Source organism: Microcaecilia unicolor, unplaced genomic scaffold (assembly GCF_901765095.1).
Source record: "Microcaecilia unicolor unplaced genomic scaffold, aMicUni1.1, whole genome shotgun sequence".
Lineage (NCBI taxonomy): Eukaryota > Metazoa > Chordata > Amphibia > Gymnophiona > Siphonopidae > Microcaecilia > Microcaecilia unicolor.
This window is the reverse complement of record NW_021963690.1, coordinates 463,014-477,200: the sequence shown is the minus strand read 5'-3', so window position 1 is coordinate 477,200 and position 14,187 is coordinate 463,014. Positions and strand designations below refer to the sequence as shown.

The window sequence follows — 14,187 nt, the reverse complement described above, 5'->3', positions numbered from 1 at the left end:
GAACACCAGACCAGAAGTCCCCCCATTTCCTTTTTCTAATTGTTTTGGTCCCAGACTCTGGTTTCTGTTTTCCTCCATCTTCTCTCAACTTTCTTACCAGGGCATCCTGTCCATTAGGCATTGTTCTCTCTCCTTCTTTTTCTTTCAGCTTTCTTCAATTTATTTTTCTGGCTCTTTATCGACATTGAATTCATTCTATCCAGTCTTCAATTTCTCCTTTTTACTGTGTCTACCTAAAGTTTTCCTCTTTCCTTCACACAGGCTTTTCTATTCCCCTTCCTCTTATTCCCTGGGTCCAAGAGATCTGATCATATCACACCAGTGTTGACAAACTGCTGCTCACATTCCCCCAAATTCTATATATAGTGCCTAAGCTGTGCGCGCTAATTTAGCCCCATGGCCACACTTCACGCACAACTTGATTAACAAGCCAATCAGAGCCGATAACTGGTACTTAACCAACTAGTAGCTCTAACTGGCTTTAATTAGAAATTACACAAACAACTTTCTAGGCTTATTCTAACGTGGTGCGCATAAATTATCACGTATGCAGTCAAAAAGGGGGCATAGAATGGGCGAGTTGTGAGCGTTTCAAAAACGATGCATATTATTATGGAATACATCCAACCTGCGTCTAACTTAGGTGCAGGTATTTAGACCTGGTTTTACGTGGCCTAAATTGGTGCGCCTAAATTTTAGTCACAAGAATAGCACATGAGCATATTCTATAAAGTACGAATAACTTTAGGTGTACTTTATAGAATCATGCTAACTGCATGGTTTTTCGGCAGCAAATTTTAAGGTGCCATTTATAGAACTTGGCCCATTACCTTTAAGATGTTGTCTATAGTATACAAATTGTTTCACATGGGGCTTACGGGCTATCTTTCTGACAAGCAGACAAAGCATATCCCTCAGTGGGAATTATGCAGAGTCTTCTTCAGCTTCCAGGTCTTGATGTTACTAAGCTTTCAGTGACCAGAAAGAGAGTTTTTGTAAGCTAGACCTTCACTTTGGAACTCTTTGCCTGAAGAACTCCAGAATGCTTTTCCTAATCTTAGTTTTTGTAGACTTAAAAACTTGGCTATTTCAACAATGTTCTAATTAATGTGTTTTGGAAATTTTTATTATAATGGAACTGAATGTTTATTTAATTTTGTATTAATAATTGTTAACTAAACAGCTTTGACACCAAGGTATAAATGTGGTATATAAAATCATTAAATCCAATCCTTTCACTAACTCTATGCTTAGTCTCTTCTATCCAGCATGTCCCCTCTTTCTCTATCCCCAAACTCCATTAAACATCTCCTCTCTCCCTCCTCCATCCAGCATCTCCCTACTCTCTCTCTCTTCTGCTTCCAAGGGTGTCTTCTCTCCTTGCCATATCAACCCTTATAATCTTCTGTTCCCCCACCCTCTGACAATGCAGCCATAGTTGTGTCCTACAACCAGCAGCAGCAAAACAATAAACGCAGTCATGGGGTAGCAACCTCTATACACAAAACTGCCGGTTCTACCCTGTAACAGGAAGGTGACATTGGAGGGGGCGGAACCAGCAGATCCTCATAAGGAGATTGGCAAACTGTGGCCCCGTGATTGCTTTAAGTTGTTTTGCTGCTGGTCTGAGAAAACAGCAGCAGCAAAGGATATTGAGTTCAATTCTGGTCGCCGCATCTCAAAAAAGATATAGTGGAATTAGAAAAGGTACAGAGAAGAGCGACGAAAATGATAAAGGGGATGGGACGACTTTCCTATGAGGAAAGGCTAAAGCGGCTAGGGCTCTTCAGCTTGGAGAAAAGGCAGCTGAGGGGAGATATGATAGAAATCTATAAAATAATGAGTGGAGTTGAACGAGTAGATGTGAAGCATCTATTTACGCTTTCCAAAAATACTAGGACTAGACGGCATGCGATGAAGCTACAAAGTAGTAAATTTAAAACGAATCGGAGAAAGTATTTCTTCACTCAACGTATAATTAAACTCTGGAATTCGTTGCCAGAGAATGTAGTAAAGGTGGTTAAGCTTAGCGGAGTTTTAAAAAGGTTTGGACGGCTTCCTAAAGGAAAAGTCCATAGACCATTATTAAATGGACTTGGGGAAAATCCACTATTTCTGGGATAAGCAGAATAAAACGTTTTGTACTTTTGGGGAATTTTGCCAGGTATTTGTGACCTGGATTGACCACTGTTGGAAACAGGATGCTGGGCTTGACGGACCTTTGGTCTTTCCCAGTATGGCAATACTTATGTATTTCTGTAAGGAGATGGAGATAGTGATGGTTAGGCTTAGAGAGGCTTATCCTCCCCAAGTATCATATACTGGGCACCTATGGCAAGGAGACAAAAATTTTGGGTGGATATGAACCCAAATGGGTGAGCCCCAGTACAGCTGGGTCCACCCCGTGCCTACGCTACTAAGTAATGCCAGAAGTATGACATGAAGGGGCATAATCGAACGTCGCCGGCGATCTATTTTGGCGGCGGCACAACAGCTGGCTGGAACTGTATTATCGAAAAAGATGGCTGGCCATCTTTTTTTTTCCATAATAATGTTTAGCCCGGCCAAATGCCAGAGTTTGCCGGGTTTCAGATCGCCAGTTTTGTTTTTCAGCGATAATGGGAAAAAATGCTGGCCATCTCAAACCCGACGAAATCCAAGGCATTTGGTCATGGGAGGAGCCAGCATTTGTAAGTGCACTGGTCCCCCTGACATGCCAGGACACCAACTGGGCACCCTAGGGGGCACTTCTAAAAATGTTTTATAAATACACAAATAGCTCCCAGGTGCATAGTTCCCTTACCTTGGGTGCTGAGCCCCCCAAATCCCCCCCAACCCACTCCCCACAACTCTACACCATTACCATAGCCCTTATGGGTGAAGGGGGGCACCTACATGTGAGTACAATTGGTTTTGGGGGGGTTTGGAGGGCTCAACACTTAGCACCACAAGTGTAACAGGTAGGGGGGAGGATGGACCTGGGTCTGCCTGTCTGAAGTGCACTGCACCCATTAAAAACTGCTCCAGGGACCTGCATACTGCTGTCAGGGAGCTGGGTATGACATTTGAGGCTGGCATACAGGCTGGTAAAAAAAGGTTTTTATTTTTATTAGTGTGGGAGGGGGCTGGGGACTATGGGGAGGTCATCCCCCATTCCCTCCGGTGGTCATCTGGTGAGTTGGGGCACCTTTTTGAGGCTTGGTCGTGAAAATAAAAGGACCAAGTAAACCCAGCGAAATACTGCTTAACGTCGCTTTTTTTTTTTTTCCATTATCCACGAAAGCCAGCCATCTGGTAGCCACGCCCATGTCCCGCTTTCACTACGCCGCTGACACGCCCCCTTGAACTTTCATCGGCGCAACAACGGGAAAGCGGCGATGGTGTCAAAAAAGCTGCTTTCGATTATACCGATTTCACCGCTTTTGAGAGATCGCCGGCCATCTCCCGATTTATGTCAGAAGATCGCCGGCGATCACTTTTGAAAATAAGCCTGATGGTGCCTTATCTAACATAAAGCACAGCACCAAGACACAAATTAAGCAATTGTTTAAAAGCCCATAATTTCAAGACAATGTTTAATGCACTCTTTATATAAAACTCCCATCATACCTCACTCTCTCCTTGGAGTCTCCAAAGGTTTCTTTGATATTGGAGAAATCTGGATAATAAGCAGGAGGAGGAGAGATGACCTCAATCATGCCAGATTGTACTTCATGAGGAAAGCTGTAATTATAACATTAATAATTAATGTCTTCATAGAACAGAAGGGGCATTAGAAGCATTGTTGAATATATGCATGGAGACCCAGGGATCTCAAAGAAAACAAGCCTTAACAGCAGATAGTAAAACAGATGCAATGTGAATACTGTGTTTTTTTATGTTAATTTTTGATCTGTGTTCATACTATGGTTGGTGTAACAAACCATTGTTGCCACCAGGTCCAAAAAAAAGTCATACAAATAAAAGAAAACCCAGAAGCTATCATTACTAGTTCTTAACCTTTTTATTAATCTGTTTTCCACTAGGGAGTAAAGGCAAAATAACAAAACATTGGGCTATACAGTTACAAGCTCTGACATTTGATTGTTGAATTGATCTCATAGTGAATACAACACTTGGAATCCTCTGGTTTGCCCTGCTGCCATGGCATGTAAAAGGTCATCCTTTTAAATGAACTTTTACAATTGACAAGCAAATGGAAATAATGCACATAAGATATTATTACTCAGAGCAAAAAGGAAAGATGATCAGACTTTGCAAACAGACAAAATACCATCAACAGCAGTGACAATCTGAAAGAACATAAGAAAATAAAAGTTGCCATATTGGGACAGACCAAAGGTCCATCAAGCCCAGTATGCTGTTTCAAACAATAGCAAATCAATGTCACAAGTACCTGGCAAGATACCAAAAAAGTAAAACAGACTTTATGCTGCATATCCTAGAAATAAGAAGTAGATTTTGTCAACTCCATCCTAATAATGGCTTATGAACTTTTCTTTTACAAAATTATCCAAACCCTGCTAAGCCAACTGCTTTTATCACATATTCTGGTAACGAATTCCTGAGTTGGGTGAAGAAATATTTTCTCTGGTTTGTTTTAAAATTTACTACTTCACAGCTTCATTGTATGCCCCCTAGTCCTAGTATTTCTAGAAAGAGTAAACAAGCAATTCACATCTACTCAATTCTACTCAGTATTTTAGAGACCTCTATCATATCTCCTCTGTCATCTTTTCTCCAAGCTGAAGAGCCCTACCTGCTTTAGCTTTTCCTCATAGGGAAGTCATCCCATCCCCTTTATCATTTTCATCACCCTTCTCTGTATCTTTTCTAGCTTTGCTATATCTTTTTTAAGATGCGGTAACCAGAATTTCACACAGATACAACGGCATTATAAGATTACCCTTTTTGTTTTCCATTCCAAAAATTTCTAACATTCTGTTTGCTTTCTTAGCCGCCGCTACACACTGAACAGACGGTTTCTATATGTCATCAATGATGACACCTAGATCCTTTTTTTGGATGGTGACTCCTAAAGTGGAACCTTGCATCATGTACCTTTATAGTTTGGATTCCTCTTTCCCACATGCATCACTTTGCACTTGTTCACATTAAACGTCATCTGCCATTTGGATGCCCAGTTCTCCAGTCTTGATTTGAAGGTCCAGGATTGGGATTGATATCCCTAGCAGAGAGCAAGGAGAAGAAGCAAGAGAGTACAGAGTAGGAGAGACGACATTGACATTGACATTGACAAAATGAGATGCACTCAGACAGAATGGAGTGGAAATGATTGAATGAAAGGAAGAAAATGTTGAAGCTTGAAAACTGAGAAGAAGGGAGGACAGAAGGGCTGGTGAGGTGATGAAAGCAATGTGGTTCTGAGATATACAGTGATTTCAGATGGAAAAAGAGATTGGGAATGGAGAGTATCAAGAAAATAAATTGTACTGGAGTCATTGGGAATAGTAGAAAGAAAATAAAACCTGCAGAGAGAAAATAAATGGCGCGCGGCACCTGGAGCGGAGGCCCTGAGTGGTTCAGTGTGGACTTGGGAGTCACCCCGGAGAAGGCTGGGAGAATATGCAGATGACTGTAAGTTCTCCACAGCACTTGGAAAGCAGCTGGTGGAAGTGCTAGGCACATGGAGCAGAGGCCCTGGGTGGTTTAGGGTGGACTTGGGAGTCAGCCCGGAGAAGGCTGGGAGGATATGCAGATGGCTGCAAGTCCTCCACAGCACCTCTCCCCAGTGTCCTTGCTCAGTTTCTGCATTTCCACTTGGGCCAGTTGCCACTTTAATTTTACCTCCTGCCATACCTGCACATCACAAAAACAATAATAAAAATATTGTGTTCCCAGTGATCACAGATCTCTATAAAGTAGCTATGAATTGCCACCTCCATGTCTTAGGTGTATCTCCTCCAAGACTCTTAACCCTCCCCACTCACTTCTCAACCCCAGCCTTCCTCCCATTTATTAACCCTCCAACCATCCATCTCATTATACAGACTTCCCCACCCTCCTCTCTTCATTAATTTAAGCAACAGTCACAATACTCTGTTCACAATGTTGACCACCACCATTTCTACCTAAATACTTGTATAAACCAGGTAAAATAGCTCAGTCACAACTTGGACTTGGAGACTATAAAGCCAGCAAGCCCTCCTCAATGTTTGATGTTTTTGCAGCAACTGAATTTGATGGTTCATTTTCCACAGTGGTGTCTTTTGCAAAGTCATTTTACAATGTCTGTTGCTGTTCCACCTCAACAGCTGTATTCACCATCTGGGAATCCTTGTTAGACCTTTGGGAGCCAGTTTCCTCTCCATGAACTTGGGATTTCCTCAGTGCTTTTTTTTTTTTTTTTTCAAATTAAAACTGCATTTTTCTTAAACTGACATAATATTTTCAAGTCCCTGTGTTTTGCTTTGAAAGGAGCTCGTGTAAAAGTGACAGATCCTGTCCCCTTCTGTTTTGGGCAGGCTCCAGAAATCTGTATAACTGGCATTTTTAAATCCCAGATTGAGTCCTCATGCTTTTTTTTTTTTTTGTATAATCCAAAGATTTGATGAAAATTTTTATGACACATTATTAAGAAACTGGCACTTTCCAACTTCAAAAATCACTAGTCTCACAGGGTGCCAAATTCAAGCCTGCACTCTGGGTGCCACCAGAACTTGCTTATATTCTCTTAACTTCTTGCACCTGGTGCGTGGTTTCAGCGCTTAAATCGGGAAAGATTTTCACATTTCATTGTCTATATTGTAGCTTTTTTGTTGTCTAGGGGCTCCTTTTACAAAGCCACGGTAGTGATTACTGCGTGCCGAATGCAACAAAGCTCATATGAACCGAATGGGCTTCGTTTCATTTGGTGTACCACTAATCACTAGCACGGCTTTGTAAAAGGAGCCCTAGCTGTTTTTAATATATAATCCACTTCAGGATATCTCAACAATTTAGTTATAAGAGCCCTGGGTGGCAGGTATCAGACAGCTCCAGACAGTTCAAAATACAGAAATTCAACTGATATATTTATTTATTGCATTGTATCCCACATTTCCCACCTCTTTGCAGGCTCAATGTGGCTTACAATACATCATGAATAGTGGAAATACATAAGAAAATATACATTTAGTATTACTGAAGGATCTTGGGTAACATGATAATGATAAAACATGGTAGTTCAACAAGCAAATATTATGCGACAGTTCTGGATATATGTGTAGGAGTTCACATTTGTTGATCTTTGTGATATGCCTTGTTAAAGAGATGGGTCTTCAGTAGTTTGCGAAAGTTAGTTAGTTCAAAGATCGTTTTTAAGTTGCACGGCAGTGCGTTCCAGAAATGTGTGCTCATGTAGGAAAAGGTTGACGCATGAGTTAGTTTGTATTTTAGACCTTTACAGTTGGGGAAATGAAGATTAAGGAATGTGCGGGATGATTTTTTAGCATATTCTCTGTGTAAATTTGATTTAACTTTTTTTTTTTTTCTCAAGTTGCATTGGTTTTGTAGGGGTATTTATCCGAGATCTCACCTTTGCTGGTCTTGGCCTATACAAGCCTGAACCTTTCATATAACAATATGGATTCTACAGCCTGTGCCCGGAATAACTATTAGAATCCAGCTTTCTTGCAAAGGAAAAGTACTGCTGAGCATTGCAAGATTACTTCAACCAAGGACATATTCTTTGTTGCAAGCTCGCCCCATTATCTCCTGGGAACATTGTAGGCCAGAAAGACACGGCTCCATGACTATGCCTCAGTCAGGGAGTTTACATGCCATCTATAACAAAGGCTCTCTTCATGACCATGAAGCTGGCTGGACATCATGTCATTGTATGTGATTGGTCCACAGGTATCAGATGACCATTAGATACCAAAGGTTTGGTCTGAAGAAAGTTCAGTTAGAGAGGAGGTCAGTAGAAGAACACCTGGGTGAGACCACCAGAGTTGGAGAACACCAGAAGAGAGAAACCCCGGAGGATTTGCAGGTGAACAGAACACTCGGAAGAGCCAGAGACTGATTTTCCTAACACCAGTGAACTGCGTGCCTTGTAACAACTAACAAGGCCTGCTCAGCTACAACATCAGGCCTTATCTAAGACTGTACCATTTGTACCCAGTGGGCTGAGGCTCGCTGAGGTTTTCAGCTAGAGACTCTGAGGAACTCCGCTTCTCTACCATTGAGGGTCTGTGACAGACGGCAAGGTAAGATATCAGGATATATTACCTATGGTCGGGGATAATTAGTCCTTAGTTTGTCTGATACAGATAGGTTTACATCAGGACTTCTGGTCTGTGTATTCAGCTGATCACTGTGTTTTGCATAAGATGTGTAATAAGTTTTATAAGAATTATTAGGAATTCAGGATTGTACTGGGTTGTGTAATCACTCCTTTAGTTAGTGCATTAGGATCAGATTGTATTATCTATTCTGGTGATAATTTAGTTTATAGCAAGTTATTTTGGCACTTTGCTTCAGAATTATTTATATATATTTTTTTCTTTACCTAATAAATAATAATATATTCTATCTGTGGCATTGTTCCTTTTTCCAGCACTGTTAGCTTTTCAGTGGGCTTCAGAGGTACACCCCTACACACGAGTCCAGGATAACTGTTTAGCAGTGTTCTGAATCCTCTAGCATGCCTACAGTTCCCTATTGAAGGTAGACTATATTTTAAGTTGGGTATGATGATTTTTTTAAATTCTCCACGGAAAGGCTCCACTATATAAAAATATGTTGTTGCATTCTTTCTCGAGTCAAAATCCTTATTATTATGATATCCCTCTATTATTATGATATCCAACAACCAAAGGGATTACACTGATGCAAATTTTACAATCTTCATTGCCATATTGAGCTGCAAATCTATGAAATTCGTTACCATTGTCTATTAGATCTATTAGTGATTATTTTAGGAAAGCATTAAAGACTTTGCTGTTCCAAAAATTTGTATATTACAGTACTAGCTTGTATTTAGTTTTTATGATATAACTAGTAAAAAAAAGGCCCGTTTCGTAAACAAATGAAACGGGCGCTAGCAAGGTTATAGAGAGAGTGAGAGTGTGTATATGTATGTGTGTCTGTGTGTGTGTGACACAGAGAAAGTGTGTGTGTGTGTCTCTGTGTGAAACAGAATGTGCACAGGTAGGGTGAAAATGAACAGACAGCAGTGAAATTTTACATAGGACAGCTGAACCATTTGAGGCATGTTTGTGTGTCTGTGTGAGAGGGTGTGTATATATATGTGGGTGCGTGTGTGTGTGAGATAGAGACAGTGTAAGTGTGTGTGTGTGCGTGTCTGTGTGAAAGAGAGTGTGAAAGGGTACGGTCAAAATGAAGAGACAGCATTATAACTGTACATAGCACAGCACAAACATTTGAGGCAGTTATTGCCTTATCTCCCCTGCCGCCCACTCCATACCCAACGTTTCGTTCCTTGTCTTCCATCCCCTCTGTGTCCCGTGTGTATGTGTGTGAGAGAGAGAGAGAGAGAGAGGTACTAGCAGTCTCTGTGATAGTGGCAGGTCAGTTGCTCATTACAGCCAGTTAAGAGTGAGATTGTGTGTGTATGTGCTGGTTTTTTTCTTTCCCTCATATGCCCTCCGTGTCTGTTGTTTGTGTGGAGAGCAGAGATCTATATGGTCCTTTTAGCGTTGCTGTTGACGTCGCATAGTAACTGTGTGCTGCTGGTTTTCATTGTTCCGCGATGTCTTATGTCACGTTCCGTCGCTTAGTAATGGGTTCGCGATGTGATTGGTTGAGTGTCATTGGTCCGCCCTCGACGTCATGATGTTTTACGTGGGGGGCGGGGCCAACACTCATGGGCGAAGTCCTGGTTTCACCACCATGCATTTAGAACGTTGGGACTTGTGGAGGCTTCAGAACGTTGGCGGTGCGTTTTATATAGAGAGATTTGAGGAATTTGTATTGTAAGCTTAAAACCAAGGGGTGCATTGGGGAAGACACAAAACAATATTACCCATGTCCACCCTGCATGGAGGCTCAACCAGAAGTCAATTAGTACAGAATTTATCAGTGGTTAATAAGAAAGATTTTTCTACAGATTGTCTTGCAAAGTTGACCTAAACTCTAAAATTAATTTGTTTAAAATTTTAAAGGAACTTTTAGAAAATTATGCACCTCACAAAATGATTATGGTTAGGTCATTTATTAAAAGAGATCATGGTTTCATGATGGTCTGTGTACAGCTAAGTGTTGTCTGTGTAGGGCAGAAATTAGATAGAGACAGGTTCCTTCAAGCATATAAGGCCAAAATTAAATTGGCTAAGAACGGCTTTGTATGCTCCTTAATTGATTGGGAATAAAATTATCAAACAATTATGCAAGATCATTAGAGATCTTGCTCCAGATAAGAGTTCTAGATTGAATATTCTTGATATTTCTCTAGATCAGTTTGGTGAGTTTTTATTAAAAAAAAGGGTTCTTTCCCATGGATCCTCAGTTGTTGGAACTAATCAGTTTCCTCCTTTACCTCTTCCTACACCAGCATTTAACGCTGCAGTTCCTTTTCATCATTTGCACCACCGACACAATTTTCTTTGAAAAGTTGTTTACATCTGTCAATTCGTCATTTTCAATGGTAGATGTGATTCCTCATAAATTGATTAAGGAATGTCGGTCTAGTTTTTTCAGATCTCTTAAACCAGAATTTATGCAAAGGCATTTCCCCAGATAATTGGAAATACTCTGTTATTAGAATGTTGCTGAAAAAGCTGAATTTAGAAGTTCAGATCCTCTAAGTTTTAGATTTGTGGCTAATTTACCATACATGGCAAAAATTCTTGAGAAGACAGTTGCACAACAAGTGGTGCAGTTCTGAGAAGCGACTAATGCCTTTCATCCGAGTCAGTCCAATCTTCAAACTGGACATAATACTGAATCTGTTCAAGTTAAATTGCTCAACTAAGTTTTAATACATAAAGAGATGTAGAGATGTGATGATTATTTAGTTAGATCTTACAGCAGCTTTTGATGTTATAGATCATACGCCACCATTGAACAGATTAGAGGTGACGGGGCTCTCAGGAGCAGCCTTGAACTGGTTTAGGTCCTATTTTTCAAATCAAATTTTTAAGGTAATAAAATTAATGATCAGACTTCGAAGGATCATCCTTTTCTTTTTGGTGTCCCACAAGGATTGTTACTGGTCCCTATTTTATTTAATGTTTTTCTGTCCCATCTGATGCTACTGATTCAGAATTTGGGTTTGAATACTCATTTTTATACTGATAATAGTTAGTGGTTCCTAGAGATGTTTGGAATTCTCAGTTCCAAACTGAGTCAATACTGATGAGAAGGAGGTGGCGGCTCTGTTGGCTCAACAGGTCACTAAGCAGGAGGTGATAGGCTGGTTCCAAGCATTGAAAGTAGAGATGCAGGCAGTCTGGGGAGATCTACGGAAAACGCTGGCCAAATAGAGGAAAGATGTGAGTGAGATAGGGGCCCGTGAGGAACATAGATGTGAGCGAGATAGGGGCCCACGAGGAACACACAGAGGAGCACCGGGTGGAACCGCAAACTATCTCAACCTAGCAATGGCTTCAGAAACATCAAGTTGCTTGATTTGGTGGAAGACTTTGAAAACCAGTCCCGCCAAAATAATCTACGTTTTCGAGGGATCCCATACCAAGAAACATAGAAACATGACAGCCGATAAAAGTCAAATGGCCCATCCAGTCTACCCATCCTCAGTAACCACTAACTCTTCCTTTCCTAAGGGATCCCACATGCCTCTCCTATGCTTTCTTAAAGTCCTCATCTCCAGAACCTCCACCTGGAGGCCATTCCATGCATCCACCACCCTTTTGATTTTCTTAGATTCCTCCTAAGCCTATTTCCTCTTAACTTCATATTATGCTCCCTCATTCCAGAGTTTTTCTTTATTTGAAAAAGGTTCGCCTCCTGTATATGTGCTAAAGTTGTGACGGACATATGCTCTTTGAAGCCCCAGATGATCAAACTTGATAGAGCACACCGGAGTCTAGGGCAGTACAAAGACAGCTCCCAGGGACATTGTTCTATGTTTCCATGATTTTGCTACCAAAGAAGAGATTCTTTGCAAGGCCAGAGCTCTAAGGAACTTTGTCTGGAAGAACTGTAAAGTTTGATCTATCAGGATTTGGTGTGCTCTACCTTAAAGAAGCAGAGAGACATACTGCCAGTGACTTAGTATTTACAATGCGCGGGTCACAGGTACCGCTGGCTGTTCCCATTTGGCTTAAGATTACAATAATAGCTAGGAGGTCGAGACGAGTGAAGACATGCATGGAGGCCTGAACTACGTTGGCAGACCTGAGCTGTACCCATCTCCCTGCAGGGACATGATCTAAGTGGCCGCGAGAGCTGGGTTTTAGTTCTGAAGCTTCCTGTAGAACCACAGAGAATCTACTTGACAGAGAATTTTGGTTGAGGCTGTTCTATAAATTTTTTGCATTGCCGTTGGGGCTGTGGCAGCAGGTGGTGTGTGTATGTGGAATGGGGTGGGGTATGCTTGCGGAGGGGGTATGAGTGCTATAGGGGTTAGGTGTCCTGCTCTTTGACAGTGGAGTCTCCTCTCCAGGGGAGGGCAGAATGGCCAGCATAATCAGAGGTTCACTGGTGAGTAATGTGGGGAGGGGGAGGGGGAGAAATTGGATCGGGGAGGGCTAGGTGATTGCTGAGAGGCCATTTCTGGGAATGTTAATGGGCTGAATGATGAGGGAAGCATAGTATTGTATTTAATGAGCTTCGTCACTTGAAATGGGATATTATATTTTTGCAGGAAATACACTTGCGAGCTACAGATACTCATCTTCTGGGATAGTTTGATCTTTGTGGTACCCATATTTGAACGGGGGGGGGGGGGGGGAACAGGGGGTTTAGCAATTTTGGTTAAAGCTACTTGTGCTTTCTTAGTGGAGGATATGTACAAGGGATCTGGAAGGCAGGTGTTTAGCAGTAACAGGTAAATTGATTAACTTGTATGCACCTAATTTATTTATTTAGGATACACTGATCAATTCTATTCATATGTTGGATCACTCAACTGTGTAGGTGGAGTTATTATGGGAGGGGGGTACAGAATACACCGAGGTTTTGCAGGCTGAATGAATGCTTACTGGACGATCCAAAGGTTTCTGATGACATCAAAGAAGTGATCCATATTTATCTGTTGTATAATGATAATGGGCAAGTTTCAGACAGTTGCCTTTGGAATGCCCTTAAGGTGGTGGTACATGGTCATTTAATGAAATGGGAGCCCCCCTCCCCCCATTTGCAATTGTGGAGACATTTGCATTGCGAAAATGCTTGCTCTCTTTAGAACAGCAACATCAGCGATATCCTTGTGTGTTGGTTTGGAAAGAACTGAATTTGGTTCTGTAGAAATACGCTAGCCCTTGCTCTCAGTAAAATACAGGCAAATGGCTCAGGCTAAGAGCTGGGCTTTTAAGAATCAGAGATCACCTTTGACACAGTTATATTTCACTGTGGCAAGTGCTGAAATGAGGTAATTGAGAGCTAGCAAGGGAGGGGGCATTTGCTCTTGTAAACAATCCTGAGACTGGCACCTGCAAGCAATCATGAGCTAAGATGTTTTGATTAAAATGAAAGATAGTAGAGGGTCAGATGCAAGTAGAGGGAGGGGGGAGCTGAAGAGAGCAAAATGACCTGTGAAGTCATCTCACAAGATGCGCTCTGAGCATATCTTGTTTATCCTTAAAGCTTGAGAATATGATGAAGTCATTTCTTATCAACTGATAAGGGCCAAGAGCTCTGGTGAGAAAGCTGGGGTCCATTGGAATCAATAGGGCCAAAATAGTATAAAAAGGGGGAGTCTGAAGGGTATTAATTCAGAAGACTTCAGAAGACTCCAGAGGGCTGTAGTCGTGTCGTGAAGAGCTGGTTCCACCATATGAATGCCTGATTTGCCTGTACTGCTATTGGTGAGATTGTAATAATCTATCTTCTTATATCCCAGTTAGTCCTTCTGATTATGGAGCTTGTCAGTGCCCAGTTTATATTATTATATCTACTGAATACTGGGTTTCTTTCTAATTAAGGAGCCTGCTGCTGCTCTGTGTAAAACTGTCATGAGCAGATATAAGTTTGGGGTAATTAGGTATTTAGAGGGGACAGGCAATTCTGTCCAGGGTAGTAAAAGGGCCATGGCTCCGCTGC

At 41.5% G+C, this 14,187-nt stretch overlaps 1 protein-coding gene across 1 annotated transcript in view; it reads right to left on the bottom strand.

Moving 5' to 3' along the window:
* LOC115459576 (alpha-1,3-mannosyl-glycoprotein 4-beta-N-acetylglucosaminyltransferase B-like) overlaps positions 1-14,187 on the bottom strand; it is a 317,839-nt gene that overhangs the window by 149,929 nt on the left and 153,723 nt on the right. Inside the window, exon 6 of the mRNA XM_030189387.1 lies at positions 3,610-3,723. Coding sequence (XP_030045247.1) covers positions 3,610-3,723 — 114 coding nt within the window. The remainder of the gene's footprint in view (positions 1-3,609; positions 3,724-14,187) is intronic.